Source organism: Diceros bicornis, chromosome 9 (assembly GCF_020826845.1).
Source record: "Diceros bicornis minor isolate mBicDic1 chromosome 9, mDicBic1.mat.cur, whole genome shotgun sequence".
Lineage (NCBI taxonomy): Eukaryota > Metazoa > Chordata > Mammalia > Perissodactyla > Rhinocerotidae > Diceros > Diceros bicornis.
This window is the reverse complement of record NC_080748.1, coordinates 83,340,134-83,356,027: the sequence shown is the minus strand read 5'-3', so window position 1 is coordinate 83,356,027 and position 15,894 is coordinate 83,340,134. Positions and strand designations below refer to the sequence as shown.

Here is a 15,894-nt window from a genome sequence, read left to right as displayed (position 1 = left end):
AGTAAAGGAGAAAAGAAATAAAAGTGAAATAAATGAACCAAAGGGGAACCCTATTCGTGAAGTATCTGAAAATTACTCTTAAATTCCAGAGAAGAAAAACAAAGAGAGAAAGTAGATTGAGGAATAATTGAGAAATCTGCTAATTAAAGAAGATGAAACACTTTAAAATAAAATCAAAATACCTCTAAATTGCATTTTCTACTGAGATATAATTTTTATATTGGCCTAATTATTGAAGGAATTTGAGACTGTTTTTGAAAGTATATTCTGTAATAAACAAAAAATAGTTTATAAAGATGTGATTTGAATGTCAATGACAGTCATAAAGTACGAATTTATATAGGTCTATACTATATTCTGAAGAGAGTATTTTGATGAAATAGAACCTTTAAAATATACCGCGAAGAAAGAATTTTTTAAATTGTAGAAACCTGGAGACTTCCTTTAGTCCATCTTTCTAATATGTTACTTATTTTTCAATAGCTTACACATGTTAAGTGCTCAGAAGGGTCTTCTAGATTGAGCGGAATGATATGGAACAAGGCGGCAGGTATTGCAGGGCATATCGTAGATGAGCCTTCAGAGAACTAGGCTAGGGGGCAGTATTAGCTTGGGAAAAATGTGTCCATCTACATAATTGCAAATATTCTTGAAGTGAGAGAGACTTCAACTTCTGACAACAGCTTGTCAACTTTCGCCTCTTGAAATGCTCTTAGAAAACCTGCTACATCCAACCGGGTCACCTTGAGGGGAATATTAAGTTAGGTGGCTGAGATGAGCCAGGCTCCATACTTGGCTAATCAGATGTTATAGGAGCTCCTGTATTTATTTTGCAGGTTTTTTTCTCTCTGAGTCTCAGGTTCTACTAGTATGTCTGCAAAGAGAATATCGCCTACATGCTTCTCAGCCATCCATGAAGAGATTTGATGGCACATTCTATTCTGTCTGTTACTGTGGACAATAATTATTCAGGGAACACAGTGCCTTTATTCTGTGCATTTCCTAGCAAGCAAGTGTCTCATCACCTGCAATTCATTTTCTCTTTGACGGTTTGGGAACTTCCTACTGCTACAGACTCTTTGGAAACATCCCAATCTGATATCCAAATGGAATGCTATACACTTAGTTAAAAGAGCAACTTACACGTAGTTTTGAAAGATCTTCTTATATAACAAATCAGACTATAGCGAAAAGAGATGACAATCCTGGTTAAAATATTAATTCAGCTGAAATATTTTCTCTTGGCTTTGATGGACCTCGGGGGCAGCAGTGGAGGTTGTATTCTGTGTATATTTTGAAGGTAGGGCTGACGAGATTTGTACTAAAGTCAGATGTGGGGTATGGAAGAAAAACAAGCATCAATACTCTTACCAAGCACATTCGACTGAAAACTGGGAGAATGGTGTTGCCATTAACGGGGATGGGAAAAACATGAAAGGAATATGTAGGGAGGGTGGGTGTCGAGATCAGATGATCAGACTTGAAGATTTTAATTTGTATATGTGGGGAAGGAAGATTTGCTTTTATTTCCAATTTATCATGGACTGATACTTCTGCAAAACACAATAAAAATAAAAGTGAAAAAGACAAAGACATACAAAATGCAATCCCTGATTCTTATTAGATTTAACAGACAGAAATTAAAACTTGGAATTGCTATGAGTTTCTAAACACTTACTCTCATTACAGACCGTAATAAAAAGTTCACATATCCAATGATCCACAGAATATACTTTGAGAAGCACTTATTATTAGCAAATCAATAATGTTTAAATTGTTTGTCCATCCATTACTCATGAATTCAAATACCATAACTTAGAGCACTCATCACAAAATTGATCCTAAACAATTTAGCTCTTCAATATTTCAAGTATAGAGAAAAAGAAAATCATGTCTCACACAGCGGCAAATGTATATTTTACATGACCTTAAGCAAAGTAGGGAATATTAAATCTGATTACCCAGATAGAGAGAGAAACCCAGCAGCAAGATGATCTATGAAGATGATCCACTGCATGGAGGAGTTAGACCCATGACTCTGATAAACAGGTAGGAAGTATTTGTCATTTAAGATTAGAATCTGCTTGGCCAGGCCTCATGGTGAGCAAAACCAGCACGGCTGCTCTTCTCACTGAGCTCAGAGTCTAATACAGGAGCTAGACATTAATCAAATTACCAATGAGGCATATAATCACAAGCGACGAGAAGTACTCTACAGAAAGACTGTCCATAGTGGCTTAACTTGGAAGGTCTGGGAAGGTTTATTTAAAGACTTAAGAATTTTTGAGTGGGAATTTATAAAGCTAAGTATTTCATGGGGGTAGAAAGAGAACTTTAGAAGAAAGAAAAACAGTCCAAGGAAAGTCTCTGATGCAGGAAGGAGGTCAATGACCGGTGGCTGAGAGTCATCAATGATAGCACTTGGGGCCAGATAGTGAATAAGAATTACAGTCAGCTCATGAAAAATGAGAAGCCATAGGAAAGTTTTAAGACTGGGAGTTTCAAGATTACATTTGTTCTTTACAAAAATTACTCTAGTTCATTGTGAGATCAGATTAAAAGGGAATGAAGTTGCCTCTAGAAAGTTAGAAGGCTGCTGGAGAAGGGATGACGGTGGCCTTGATGAGGATGGTGGCCACCGACATGGAGAAAGGTCGATTAAATGGATATTTGGGAGACAAAGCCACTTAAAAAGTGTGAAGGAAATAAAGGGACTCAAAAGTATTCAAGCAGTGGTCTTCTGATAATATAATTAAGAAGGTAAAAAGAAAAAGCAGCAACACAATGCTGGGAAAGGGGAGACAATGGAATAAAAATAGTATACAAGTAACAAGGCAGTAAGAGAGACCAAAGGAATCAGGTTTCACCACTTTATGTCAATGATTCAATTCCATTAATTTTGATAGAACTATTTAATTTTAAGTGTATTTACAGTGGCAGGCAATTTATCCAAGTATGAAGATGTTGCATTGAATTTTCATAGGCTAATCAGCACCTGACAATTTATTACTTGTAAGGAAATCTCAGACTTCACATTTACATGAAAATTACTTAATCAATTTCTCAGTAGACTAGGAAAAAAAGGTGTTAGCAAAAAGGAATAGCAGACGTGCATAATCAGATTTCTCTATAGACATTCTGATTGAATTGCTCTGAGTTGAATATAACAAAATCAATGAGAGACAGAGACAGAGGCAGACAGAGAGAGAGAGAAACAGAGAGAGACAGAGATTGAGATTATATGCTGTCTAAATTGTTATGAGTATTGGAAGAAACAACACACATAAACCAGGATAGAACCACAGCAACTCACTTCTCCATGCTGTTTCTCAACTGTCATATATTTGTATCCTATTATCAGAGATGTGTCTATAAATTATTTACTTTACAAACAAAGATATTTCTTGAAAATTTAGGGGAACAATAGTTTCTCTATTCATGCAAATAGAGAGGCAGTCCATGCATAGTCAACTTTTCCTCTTTAGCTTCTTTTTCCAGATCTAGCAGGTTAGGATAAAGTAGATGAAACAAACAGCATTTTTATAAGTGATTTGCAGATCCTGCTGGTTCTAGCAAGATCTTCCACAGCAATCAGAGAAAGAAGAAAGTTGTCTACCCTCAGGGTATTAACTTTGACTTAACTCTGAAATGTGGATCTTTGCTGAACTTGACTTATAACTGAACCAGAAGAATGAACGTGAACTCTGAGAAATCCACCTTAAGCTGTCAGCACGAGCAGAAGCAACAATAGTCCTTTACCTGTAATAGCTGCACCACTCAAGGGTGAAAATATGCAGCAAGACAAAAGCAGTGCCAAAGGCAATTTCAAGGGCACTTACGTATATCTGATTGTTCCCAAAGCGCTTCTGAATTTCATAAAGCAGGCTGCCATCGTTGAGCTCACTGAGCGTTGCTAGGTCATCGTTTGGAGCGGGAGGCATTAGCTTGACCTGGGGAAAAAATAAGTAAAATCAATTCTAATTGCTTTCCAATCAACTTTCTTCACAGTTGGATGTTCCAATTTCAATGACACGTCAAAAGTTTTAAAGACCACATGAGCTCAAAACTGTTATTATACGATGAAATGGTTCACTTCTAAGGAACAAAAGATTCAACAGCCCCAGAGAAACGTATTCAGGGGAGAATTTCTGCTCTATACCCATGAGGACGCACACACACTCACACACGCATTTACACACACACCCGAATATTACCTTACGTCCCTCAAAGTCATTAAGTCTGTCAAAATCATTTCAGCATGTTGACTTTTCTGAGTCTCTACTTATGATTTAGCCAACTCTGAACCGCGCAGTCCTCTGTAAGACCGGCAGCTGAAAAGCTCACGTATTTGCAGTGTTTCTGAAGCTAAAGCAAAACTTTCCGTGTTCTCATGTTACGGCTGTTGGCGTGGTAGGGAAGCAGGGTGCCCGGAGTTCGGTTTCTGCATACGTGGAGGAGGAGGCCGGATTTTGACAGTAGACATTAGAATTCTAGCTCGTGATTTTTATTCTGCTCTACGTCACTCTTAAGATTAAAGTAGCCGTGAGATGAAGATAATTCTGTCACAGAGAAAAAAACGCTTTCCTGTTCAATTTAATATAGAGTGACAGAGTCTAACAGCTAGGCAATGTTTCAAATAAAAAAGCACGAATTTGGGTTATTAGATGAAAATCTATCATTTACAACTTAGAAATGGGCATTGTTTAATTTTATATACATAAGATATACCCTGAAAAGTAGACATTTGATATACTAGGCCAGCTTTGGTTTTCTTATGTCAAACACGGAGGAGCGAAAGAACAAGAAGATTCTTACCTATGCCCCCATGAATTCAGATGCCCATAGTGAATTTTCAGTAACAGTAAGTTTATGTGTATTATTTGCATTTGTGTCTGTATTCTATATTTGTATTTGCATTTCATATTTGTATTATACATTGTATTATTGTATGAATCATTGCTAAATAATTTGAACTTAAATATTACTGTTTACCAGCTAACTGTTTATGGAGTGAAAAATATTGCGCATTTTTAAAAAAACTAAATTTAAGACTATTTCTCTGACATTAGTAAATATTTCACAAATGTAATCTTTCTCATGAGTTCATAAATTCAGGTCATTGTTTTCCCAGACTGTTTCTAATCCTCATGCATTAATAACAGAGACTCAAATTCCTTACTAAGAATCTCAAACAGTCAGAAGTGGTTTGTTATGTCTTCCAGTGGGAAGGATGTCTCGGCAGAGGGCTCTCTGCATTGGAGATACAACCACTTGTATAAGCGGGAGACATAATATTCCAACAGCAAGATGTTTATTTATTAAAAATAAATTTGTAAAATATTCCAGACGTCAGAAATCTCAAGAACAAGCCTCTCCTCTCCACCAACATGCACACTCAGCCAGCACCTCAATTTTGTTATTTTCTCTGTTTTTGCAGCATTTAAAAGAAACATGTTTCAAAATATCTTTCAGAATTAACATGTAAAGAGCATATAACATAGTCTTATCAAAATCAGTTGTTTAACTTTGGGTTAGAGGCATAGCTTTATGGCTTTGATACTGTCATAAACACTTACTTAAATCATTCAAGAGTGGTATCCCAACTGGTACTTGTTGCTGATTAAAATAGACGTCGCAATGTTCCAGGTCTCCTAATATTTTCTGAGTTGTCAAACTCAATTTGGGGAATGTGTTACATCAGTTTTTTAACTTTATACACTTAGTTCCAGTTGGAAGAGTCTTACAGGCCCAAAGTGCCTCCGAGACTGACAGCTCAGCCAGCGAGGACCACCTGGCCCCTCGGTGGGGTACCCAGCAGTCTTCCCGACCCAGGTGGTTTCTCATTCTGTGTTTTTCATCAGTCATGCTAATTCAGGTAAAAGTCTTACACACTGATTCAAGCTTCCCTACTTTGAATACTGGAAAATTCAAGCTCATCTAAGTCTAAGAAATCAATTATTTGTATTCTTCTGGGGGAACGGTGTTTCCATCCTAGTGGTATGCCTTTCTCTCTGTGAGATCTTGAACATTTTTCTTTCTTAACGTCATTAAGTCACTTTCAGTTCTCTTATAAAATAGGATAAATAGTGGCAGGTCCCTCTTAGGTGGCTGTGAGCACTAAATTCCTGTGGAGGGCCTGGCACGGTGCCTGCTCTGCGGATAAGTGTGCAGTAATAGGATGCATTGTTACGCAGTTCGTCAAACATCCTGAAAGGGCAGTGGACACTGATGGTAAACTTTCTGCCAGCTTCCCTGAAGGCTGCCTTTGGAGGATGGAGGAAGCAGGCAGCTGTGGAGGGCACGGACCTGTCTCTGCTGCTCTCAGCAAAGACGCTCAGCTTTCATCAGCTTTAGGAGCTGGACTCCTCTTTCACACATCCCTATTGGGGGAAGGATCTGTTGCTAAAGTTTAAATTCATTGATATAGCCAACATCCTTAAGTAGGAGATGCAGAACTCGAGGCCCAGAGAGGCCAGGTGAATTCCCTGGGATTACACAGCTAATGAGTCAGAAGTGGAAGCTGGGATAGTAACCATTAGGTAACAGCGGAGAAACTCTAGCAGATAATGAAGAAATCTGATAACGTATGTTCCATAATTTGCCTTTTTTTCTTGCTCACCTACTCTTTGCCAGCATATGCTAGTGGTTTAGTACAAAGAGGGAAAAAGGGATGTGGTATTTTCCCTCATAGTGTTTACAGTCTACTAGGGGAGAAGTAAGGACATAAAGAAGAAATTACAACTACAAAAAGTGCCATGAGGGCAAAGCCAGAATGCTCTGAAAAGAGAAAAATTGCACTTTCGATCGGATGGTCTAAGAAGTCATCCTCGAGGAAGTCACCTTAAAGTTGAAATTGGAAATAATTTCAAAAGGCCGCCCTTAGGGGTGTGGGAGCAGACGGGAAAGGCGCCATGGTGGGAAGGAGATTGGTGTGTGGAGCACCGGATGTTGGCTCGTGAGCTGGAGGGTGGAGGACGTGGCAGCAGGCGGTGCTGGAGGAGCAGGGGAAGCTTGCAGACCATGGTGGGGGCCTCTGCTGAATTCCAAGGACCATGGGAAGTCACGGAAGTGGTGAGGCAGAGGGCTGACAGGAGCTGCTCCACATGGAGAACGCGATACCCTGGCAGCTTGTGGAACGAAAGGTGGAGGTGCTGAGATCAGCCAACAAGCTCCAAGCAATGTCAGCCCAGCGAGGGGCCTGGGGAGAGGAGGGCGGATCGGACGTAGACTTATTTAAGAGAAGGAGGAGCTATCATACTCAACTGTGTGCTACTAAATTGCATTGGATTTATTACTTAGGATTAATTTAGACAAAATCGAAGGTTTACTTATATTGACAACTTGACTGTATTCCAGGATCACAGACTTGAATGATTGCCTTTAGATACAAAAGGAATTTAGAAGATAAGTGCAAATGGGTAAGTATGTATTTTCTAGAAATAAACACTACTGGCAAACGTCTTTTTATAGAGAGATACATAAAAGGGAACTTTCATCATCAATTTAAGGACGGATATAAATATCTTTTCTTTCTAATGTCTTTGCAAACATTTCCCAAAAGTACAAAAACATATAATTACACATCACACAGATATGCACCCCACAAAAACTAATATATATGTTAGTAATACACATATATATACCTATTCATGCATATAAAAAATATGATATAAGCCAATAATATGATTGCAATAACCTTGAACAACACAAGAATAAGACAAAAGTCGCCAGGAAGTTAGCATACATATTTAACTCCCAAAGCAATCATAAAAAGGGGAAAAATAAAGAGCAAGATTTTTTTTCTTTAGAAGTAATGATTTTTACTAAGATAAAATTCTTCTTATAACCACATCTCTAAGGAGTTCAGTGCAAATTTCTTTGTGCATATTTAGAAAAGGCATGCATAGCACCAACAGAAGGCCCGCATTTGTTCCGAGGACCCGGAAAGAGCTACTGCAAACGTCTCTTTGGTATTCTTGAGGATTACCATCTATAGCGGCACAGCTGTCGCATGGGTTAGAGAAAATACTAGGCTGACAGTAAAAATGTGAAGACTCCCAGCCTGTTTGTAGTAAGGAAATGTGACAAATACAGGGTAAGAGTACATGAAAGGAAGAATTCCTTGCATTTACCATCAAGATTCCAAAATGATCAGGAGGGAAGCTTTGACAATCGATCTTAAGCAGGGTTATCAAAGGGACACATTCTTTATACAGATTTCAAAAGCATTGTGACAGCTGATAACAAGTTGAAAAAAATGTCTGTGAATATCTTTATGTTACAGTTGTAGGCTCAATAGTGTACATTATCAATGTCTATCAAACAATTATAACAATCATTAGAACAGAGATGGGAGAAATATGTAAAAAAAAATTAACATCCTCTCTAGGACTGACCATAATGGTTCTTATGAAAATATACAAATATCCACATATCTCTCTCTATATATATATATATATTTCCCAAAGGAGAGATCTAGAACACAAAACAGACATAATCCAGGATAGAAAGTCCGGAAAAACTTAGGAGAAATGCTTTGAGAAAAAGGGAATTTCAGTTTGGAGATATTCTGAAGCCACTGCTGCATTGTCTCCGCTTGTCTGCACCGCTCTGAGTGCTGTTGGCTTTACTGTGTTGTTTTGATTGTTCGTGATTTTTCTCCCTGAGACATTAGTAATATATGTCCAGGGACTAGAAGTCCAATGGGTAAAAGAGATGATCTGACAAACAAGACAAGAACAAGACCTTGAGCAAAGGTGGCGATGGATTCAGAACTGAGTAGGAGGAAAGAGGAAATTAGAAGAAGCATGAGGTAACTGGGATGGTCATCACAGAAAAAGGGGTGATAATCTGACAAAATACTTTACTAAGCTTTCCAAAGCTTGAGCCTATCACCATGGTGGGATAGCATTTTCATTGTTTCTCTCTGCTTTTGTCATTCCGTTAGGTGTTTCTTAGATAGTGAGATTTATCAGGCCCTTTCACTTATTCCTCCTTTGCTCGGCTGAGGATTTATGCTTTTGTGTACAAGGATGTTGGCATATCTGTTAACTACAGGAGGAGAATTTTCTCCAGTCTCCGAAATCCCTACGTGGCACGTGCAGCCATGGAATGCAAACTTTCCCTCCTATTTATAGAACTGTCACAAGTCAGTGGGGCTCTGGAAAATGAACCGGGAGCTTGTTGTGCTGTCTCCCAAGAGCACTGGAAACAGAGTAAAAGACACTTGTGATTCTAGGCAATTTGCTTAACTTTCTTTAGTTTAAGTTTGGTCAGTTTAAAACTCAATTTGAAACTTGAGTGTAAGTTAAGTATTGAAAATGGATAATAACTTGCTCACAGTGGTATTTTGAGGATTCAGATAATGCAGGTGAAAGTATTTTTAAGCTTTGAAATGTTAATCAATATAAAGTATTATTTTGTATTATTATTTTCAATATAATTGATTATTATTTAAAAATAATCTGTATTTACGTTGAAAAAAAATAAAACCCAGTTGATGTGTTAACTGGAATTACATGAATTAAGAGCAGATAAATTAGTGAATAGAAGGCTTGACCACTCTAGCAAAACCTAATGTACAGTCTAGATAAATAACAATAAAAATAATAAATACATCTTATTGAGTTTTTATTCTGTTCTTGGTAATTGTGCTGTCATTTTATAGCCTTATTGTCATCTTCATAACAACTGCACTAGGCCAGTACTATGTACCCATTTCAGAGATGGGGCTTAGTGAGGTTAAGGAACTTCCAGTGTCAGGAGCAGACCTGAACCAGAGCAAATCTACATGAATGTATCATCCTTTCTCTTTACTCCAAGGCTAACATGCCTTCACTAAGTGCAATAAAAATTTGAACTGAATTTCAAAATTGAATTAAATTTAAATAAATACATTCTGAAAAGAATGACAGGGAGGAAAGGAGGGAAGGAAGAAGTTAAGAAGGTAGGAAACTAGAAAGAGAATGGACGAAGAGGGCAGGAAAGGAGAGAAGGGGAATGGGAGGGAAAACAGAACAAAAAGGGGCAAGAAAAGAGAATGTCTTGTGTATTTCTAAGCAACTTAAGAAAAAATCTACATTCTCAGAGGTATTATAAAATCGGATGTTAATTTTGGTAATCATCAGAACCAAAAAAACTTTAAATCAAGCCTTGAATATTCATTTACACAGTTACTATTTGATAAGACCTACATTTCACAAAAATGAAGGAGAGAGACTGCGGTTTTTGTTTCAATTTTTAAAAAATGTTTTACGTTATGTATTTCTCTTTAAAATGTCAATTAGAACTTGATTGCTCTCATGAGCCTATTCTAAAGGCCTCCTGTGAAATGTGAGTGTATATCCAGGCCGTGGACGGTGCTGTTCTTCCTCTGGGGAGAATCACCTAGGCACCTCAGGGCCAAGACCGCACAACAGCATGATGCACACAGTGGGAGATGCGGGCGAGCACCATATAGGTAATAAAGGAACATTATACAGATAATATATGAACAGAAAACCTGAATAACAGCCACTCCCTCTTTAATACCAAATAAACAGAACATGATTACAACTGCTTTTAATGTCTAGGATACAATTACAAAGAACTTGTATTAAAAACAGAACAGTCATTCTACAAGGATTACACTTGACATTATGTTGTGAATGTCCTCTCATTTTTTTTTTTAAGACATTATATTTTTAGAGTGGTTTTAGATTCACAGCAAAATTGAGAGGAAGGTACAAAGAGATCCCATATACCCTTGGCCCCACACAGGCATAGCCTCTCCCATTATCAACATCCCCACCAGAGTGGTACATTTGTTACAATTGATGAACCTATACTGACACATCACAATCACCCACGGTCCGTAGTGTCCGTGAGGGTTCATTGTTGGTGTTGTACGTTCTATGGGTTTGGAGAAATGTATAATGACATGTATCCATCATTATAATATCATACAGAGTGTTTTCACTGCCCTAAAAATCCTCTATGCTCCACCTATTCATCCCTTCCCACCTCCCCCCCAACTCCTGGAAACTACTGATTTTTTTACCATCTGCACAGTTTTGCCTTTTCCAGAACGTCAAATAGCAGAATCATATTGTAGGCAGCCTTTTCAGATTGGCTTCTTTCACTTAGTAATATGCATTTAAGCTTACAGGAAGTTCAAAGGACCCTTAAGAAAGTTAAGAAAAATCTTTGCATTAAATTTTACCTAACATTCAATTTGCCTACTGCTATGGACTGAATTGTGTCCCCTCAAATTTATATCTTGAGCCTCTAACTGCCAATGTGACTGTATTTGGAATAGGGCCCTTAGGGGGTAATATAGGTTAAATGAGGCATAAGAGTGGGGCCTCAATCCTATAGGACTGGGGTCCTTTGAGACACCAGGCAGTTGGCTCTCTCCACCTCTCCACCTTGTGGAGACACAGCGAGAAAGCAGCCATCTATAAGCAAGGAAAAGAGCCTTCCAGAAACCATATCAGTTGGCACCTTGATCTTGGACTTCCAATCTCCAGAACTGTGAGAAATAAATTTTTGTTGTTTAAGCCACCCAGTTTGTGGTATTTTTTATGGCAGCCTGAGACAAAATGTCTTTAAAATATTCAAAATTAGATACAGTGAAATAAAATATTTTCAAGGATTATTCTGACATTTATAAAATTATTCTGCCATTTATGAAACATAAAACATAAAAATCATTTATTTCCATAGGAAAGATAACAGAAAATACCTTAATTTCTATAATTCCAATATCATCAAAGTGATCTCCCATAACTTGGGCACTGGGGCACACAAAGACACACACACACAATACACCAACACAGTTACTTTTAAAGAAAAATGAGTCTTAGTGATTGGTTTGTCTTTCTTCTTCTTATGTAAAATATTTGGATATTTGAAGGAAACAAAAAACAGTCTACTAGTGATATAACTGGAAATACTCAGGAATTAACATATTGGCTGAGACTTCATTCCTGGTATGTAAGTCAAGAATGTAAAATTCAAATCCTTATAAAATACAATAGCAGTTATGTTTGTTAATGGTCAGTATAATAGCATAACAGTTTATATACGGAAATTTTAAACAAAATATTAACTTTTGCATTCATTAATTTATCTTTGGAAATTAGTGGGTGTTTGTTCTTGAAATGTTGGATTTTGAAGCATGACAATAGGAAGCAATACTAGCATACATGCAGTAAGGCTGTAATTACCTGTTCAGGTTTGGTGGGGCCAATCACGGTGGCATTTTCAGGGGCGCTGTCCTGAGATTGTCTCTTGCACAGACCTTTTGTTGCATCTTTGAACATAATGTCTTTTTCCAACAAACTGTCTTGCTTGGCAATTGGCAACATCAGTGGACTGCTACAGGAAATAATCAATACTGTAATTAGTCTTATTCTAATGTTGCCATATCAATCAAAAATTACCACGACAGGACAGCTCCGTATAGAAAATTGTTTTATTCAGATAAGAAAGAGTTTCTCAACACTGCAGGGAAAAAAAAAATCAATGGAAAATCTGTAAACTTTTCTATTAGCTACAAATTTCATTCAATTTCACCTTTAAAAGAAAAATATATTCATTTCAACTTGAGACTAAAATGTTTATGAATGTATATACTACTGTAATAGACAAATCAATAAGCAATTTAAAAGCTAAGATTGAAACGCATGACTGAAGCAAGATATTTAAATGTAAAAATGAATTGCAAACAAGTGAAGGCAAAATTATACAATTAAATTAAATATTATTCATATAGGATTTAAGATATATTATAGAATCATGGGCAATGTTTAGAGTTTGTAACGACATAATAATAGAGGAATTAGACACACTTAAGGATTGTAATATTACAAGCAGAATAAGTTTTATTATTTTTTTTTTGGTGAGGAAGAGTGGCCTTGAGCTAACACCTGTTGCCAATCTTCCTCTTTTTGCCTGAGGAAGATTGCCCCTGAGCCAACATCTGTGCCAATCTTCCCCTGTTTTTCATATGTGGGACGCCAGCATAGCATGGCCTGATGAGCGGTGTATAGGTCTGTACTGGGGATCCGAATCCACAAATCCCGGGCCGCCAAAGCCAGCGTGCAGGGTAACCACTATGCCATTGGGCCAGCCTCCAGTTTTATTACTTTTTACAGCTCAAACTAGGCAAAAAAATAAAATAAAAACTACTTCATTTTTTTATTTCTTCTATAGACATCATTGCCTCCATAAAGCCACTATTTCATGATAATAAAATATAAACAAATGTTTATAAACTAAACGTTTAATTTGCATTGTAACACTTTATTATAGTAAGATTTAAAAATGTATTTCCGTAAATGTTACTATGCAAGCAGAAATATATGTGTATTTAATCAACTGCAATATATATAAACATAATTATTTCATGTATTCTACAATAGTAGTTGTGATTCTAATTAAAGCATAATGCACTTTTTCAGATTTAAAAAATTCAGGTTTATTGAGGTATTATTTACATAAAGTAAATTCAATGAGTTTTGTCAAATATATAGTTAGTTAAATATATATATAGTTTGCATAACCCACACACCCAGCAATATGTAGAATTTTTATCACCCCCAAGTGTCTCTTTGTACCCACCCTTGGGAGTTAATTATCTCTGCTAGCCTCCTGCTCCTTGGAAGCCCTGATGATTACTTCTTTCACTACTGTTTTGCCTCTTCCAAAATGTCACTTGCAAGGGGTCACAGAGCACGTAGACTTTTGTGCCTGGCTTCATTTACCTAATGCTTTTGAGATCCAATCATGCTGCTACATATATCAATAGTTTTGGTTTTTATTGCTGAGTAGTATTCTACTGGAGGGTGTACGACACTTCACCTATCCATTCAGCAAACATTTGGGTTTGTCCAGTTTTCGTCAACTGTGAATGGAGTTTCTAGACACATTTGTGTACAGGTGTTTTTGGAGACATACTTTCATTATCTTGGTTAAATACCTAGGAGAAATTCCAAATTGTTCCTAAAGTGCCTGTACCACTTGGTGTTCCCCAGGGATGCAGTGGCGTTTCACATCCCAGCTAGTTACTTATCTTTTTTTTTAATCCATTCTAGTAGGTGTGTTAATAGCTTCTCCCTTTGGTTTTAATTTGCATTTCAATGTGCTTATAAATAAGCACATAAGAATCTCTTCTCTGGTAAAGCACAAGTTCAAATTTTTTGACTGTTTTTTATTGGGTTCTTTGTTGTCAGGTTATTGAGTTTATATATTCTGAATTCAATCCTTTATCAGATACACAGGTGGCAAATATTTTCTCCCAGTCTGTGTCTTATCTTTTCATTTTCTTAACAGTGTGTTTCAAAGAATATTTTTTTCTCTTATGGTTTGTGCTTCTTGTCTTATCTAAGAATTCTTTTCTTAACCCAAGGTCAAAAAGGTTTTCTCCCAAGTTTCACTCTGAAAATCTTACAGTTTTATGCTTTTCATTTAAGTCTATGATTCATTGTGAGTGGCTTTTTGTGTATGGTGCTATATATGAGGTTCACAATTTTTTCATATGGCTGTCCAAATGTTCCAGCATCATTTTTGAAACGAATATCTTTCCCCATCCAATTATCTGGACACTTTCGTTAAAAATCTATTGACTGTATATGTGTAAGTCTATTTAGGGAGACTCCATTGTGCTCCACTGATATAATAGTCTATTCTTACCCCAATATTACACTACCTTGATTAATGTACCTTCACAGGCAGGCTTGAAATCAGGTAATATGAGTCATCCAATTTTGTTTTCTCTATTCAAGGTCATTAACATTTTCATATAAATTTTAGAATCTATTTGTCAATTTTTATAAATATGCCTGTTGGGATTTTGATTAGCATTGTGCTCAACTGACAAATCAATTTGCTAGAATTTACATATTAACAATGTGGAATTCTGTCATCCATAAGCACAGTATATTTCTCCATCTATTTTGATCTTCATCAATTTCTCTCAGTATTTTGTAGTTTTCGGCATTAAAATCTTGCAAATAATTTGTTAGATTTATTCTGATGTATTCCATGTTTTTATGCCATTATAAATGTATTTTTATTTCAATTTCCAGTTGCTGACTGTTAGTATATAGAAATACAAATGATTTTGTAGATGAAGCTTGGTAGGGGAGAAAAAGAGTAATTTGAAGGGCTTCTTTCAGTAACCACGATGTTGCATTGTTTTCCAGCCCATCTCTATGCTGTCTTCCTGCTGTACAATGGTCTAGGAAAGCGTGAAGAAAGAGAGACTAGTGAAGTGGCTGCTTTGGGCCAGGGCTGAGGGAAAAGCAAGAATAACTAAAGAACAAGTTTGCAGAAATGTGAAGTCAGTTTCACTTCCTTTGAACTCTGAATGATGATGTTTTATAGTGTTTCAGTCAATGAAGATATTTTCAAGTAAGTGAGCGGGTGGGGGAACATATATTAAAAAGAGGCAGCATAGAATAGTATAGCTGTAACAAACATAACTTTTTTTTTTTTTTGGTGAGGAAGATTGGCCCTGAGCTAACATCTGTTGCCAATCCTCCTCTTTTTGCTGAGGAAGACTGGCCCTGGGCTAACGTCCATGCCCATCTTCCTCCACTTTATATGGGACACCTGCCACAGCATGGCTTGATAAGCAATGCGTAGGTCTGCACCCAGGACCCGAACCTGCAAACCCAGGGCCACTGGAGCTGTGCACATGAACTTAACCACTATGCCACTGGGCCAGCCCCCAAGCATAACTTTTTGAGTCAGAAAAACTACAAAGTATGACGCTTGGCTCTGCCACTTTGGGCAAGTCATATAACCATTCTGTAAAGCCAATCTGTAAAAGGGCCCATAGTGAGGGATTACTAACATAATGCACATAAAGGACTTAGCCCAATGACTCTGGTAATAACCAGGCAATAAAAT

At 37.1% G+C, this 15,894-nt stretch overlaps 1 protein-coding gene across 1 annotated transcript in view; it reads right to left on the bottom strand.

Moving 5' to 3' along the window:
* Positions 1-15,894, bottom strand: part of MYO16 (myosin XVI) — a 463,175-nt gene that overhangs the window by 312,550 nt on the left and 134,731 nt on the right. Inside the window, exons 10-11 of the mRNA XM_058548472.1 lie at positions 12,207-12,357; positions 3,840-3,950 (exon numbers count right to left, since the gene is read on the bottom strand). Coding sequence (XP_058404455.1) covers positions 3,840-3,950; positions 12,207-12,357 — 262 coding nt within the window. The remainder of the gene's footprint in view (positions 1-3,839; positions 3,951-12,206; positions 12,358-15,894) is intronic.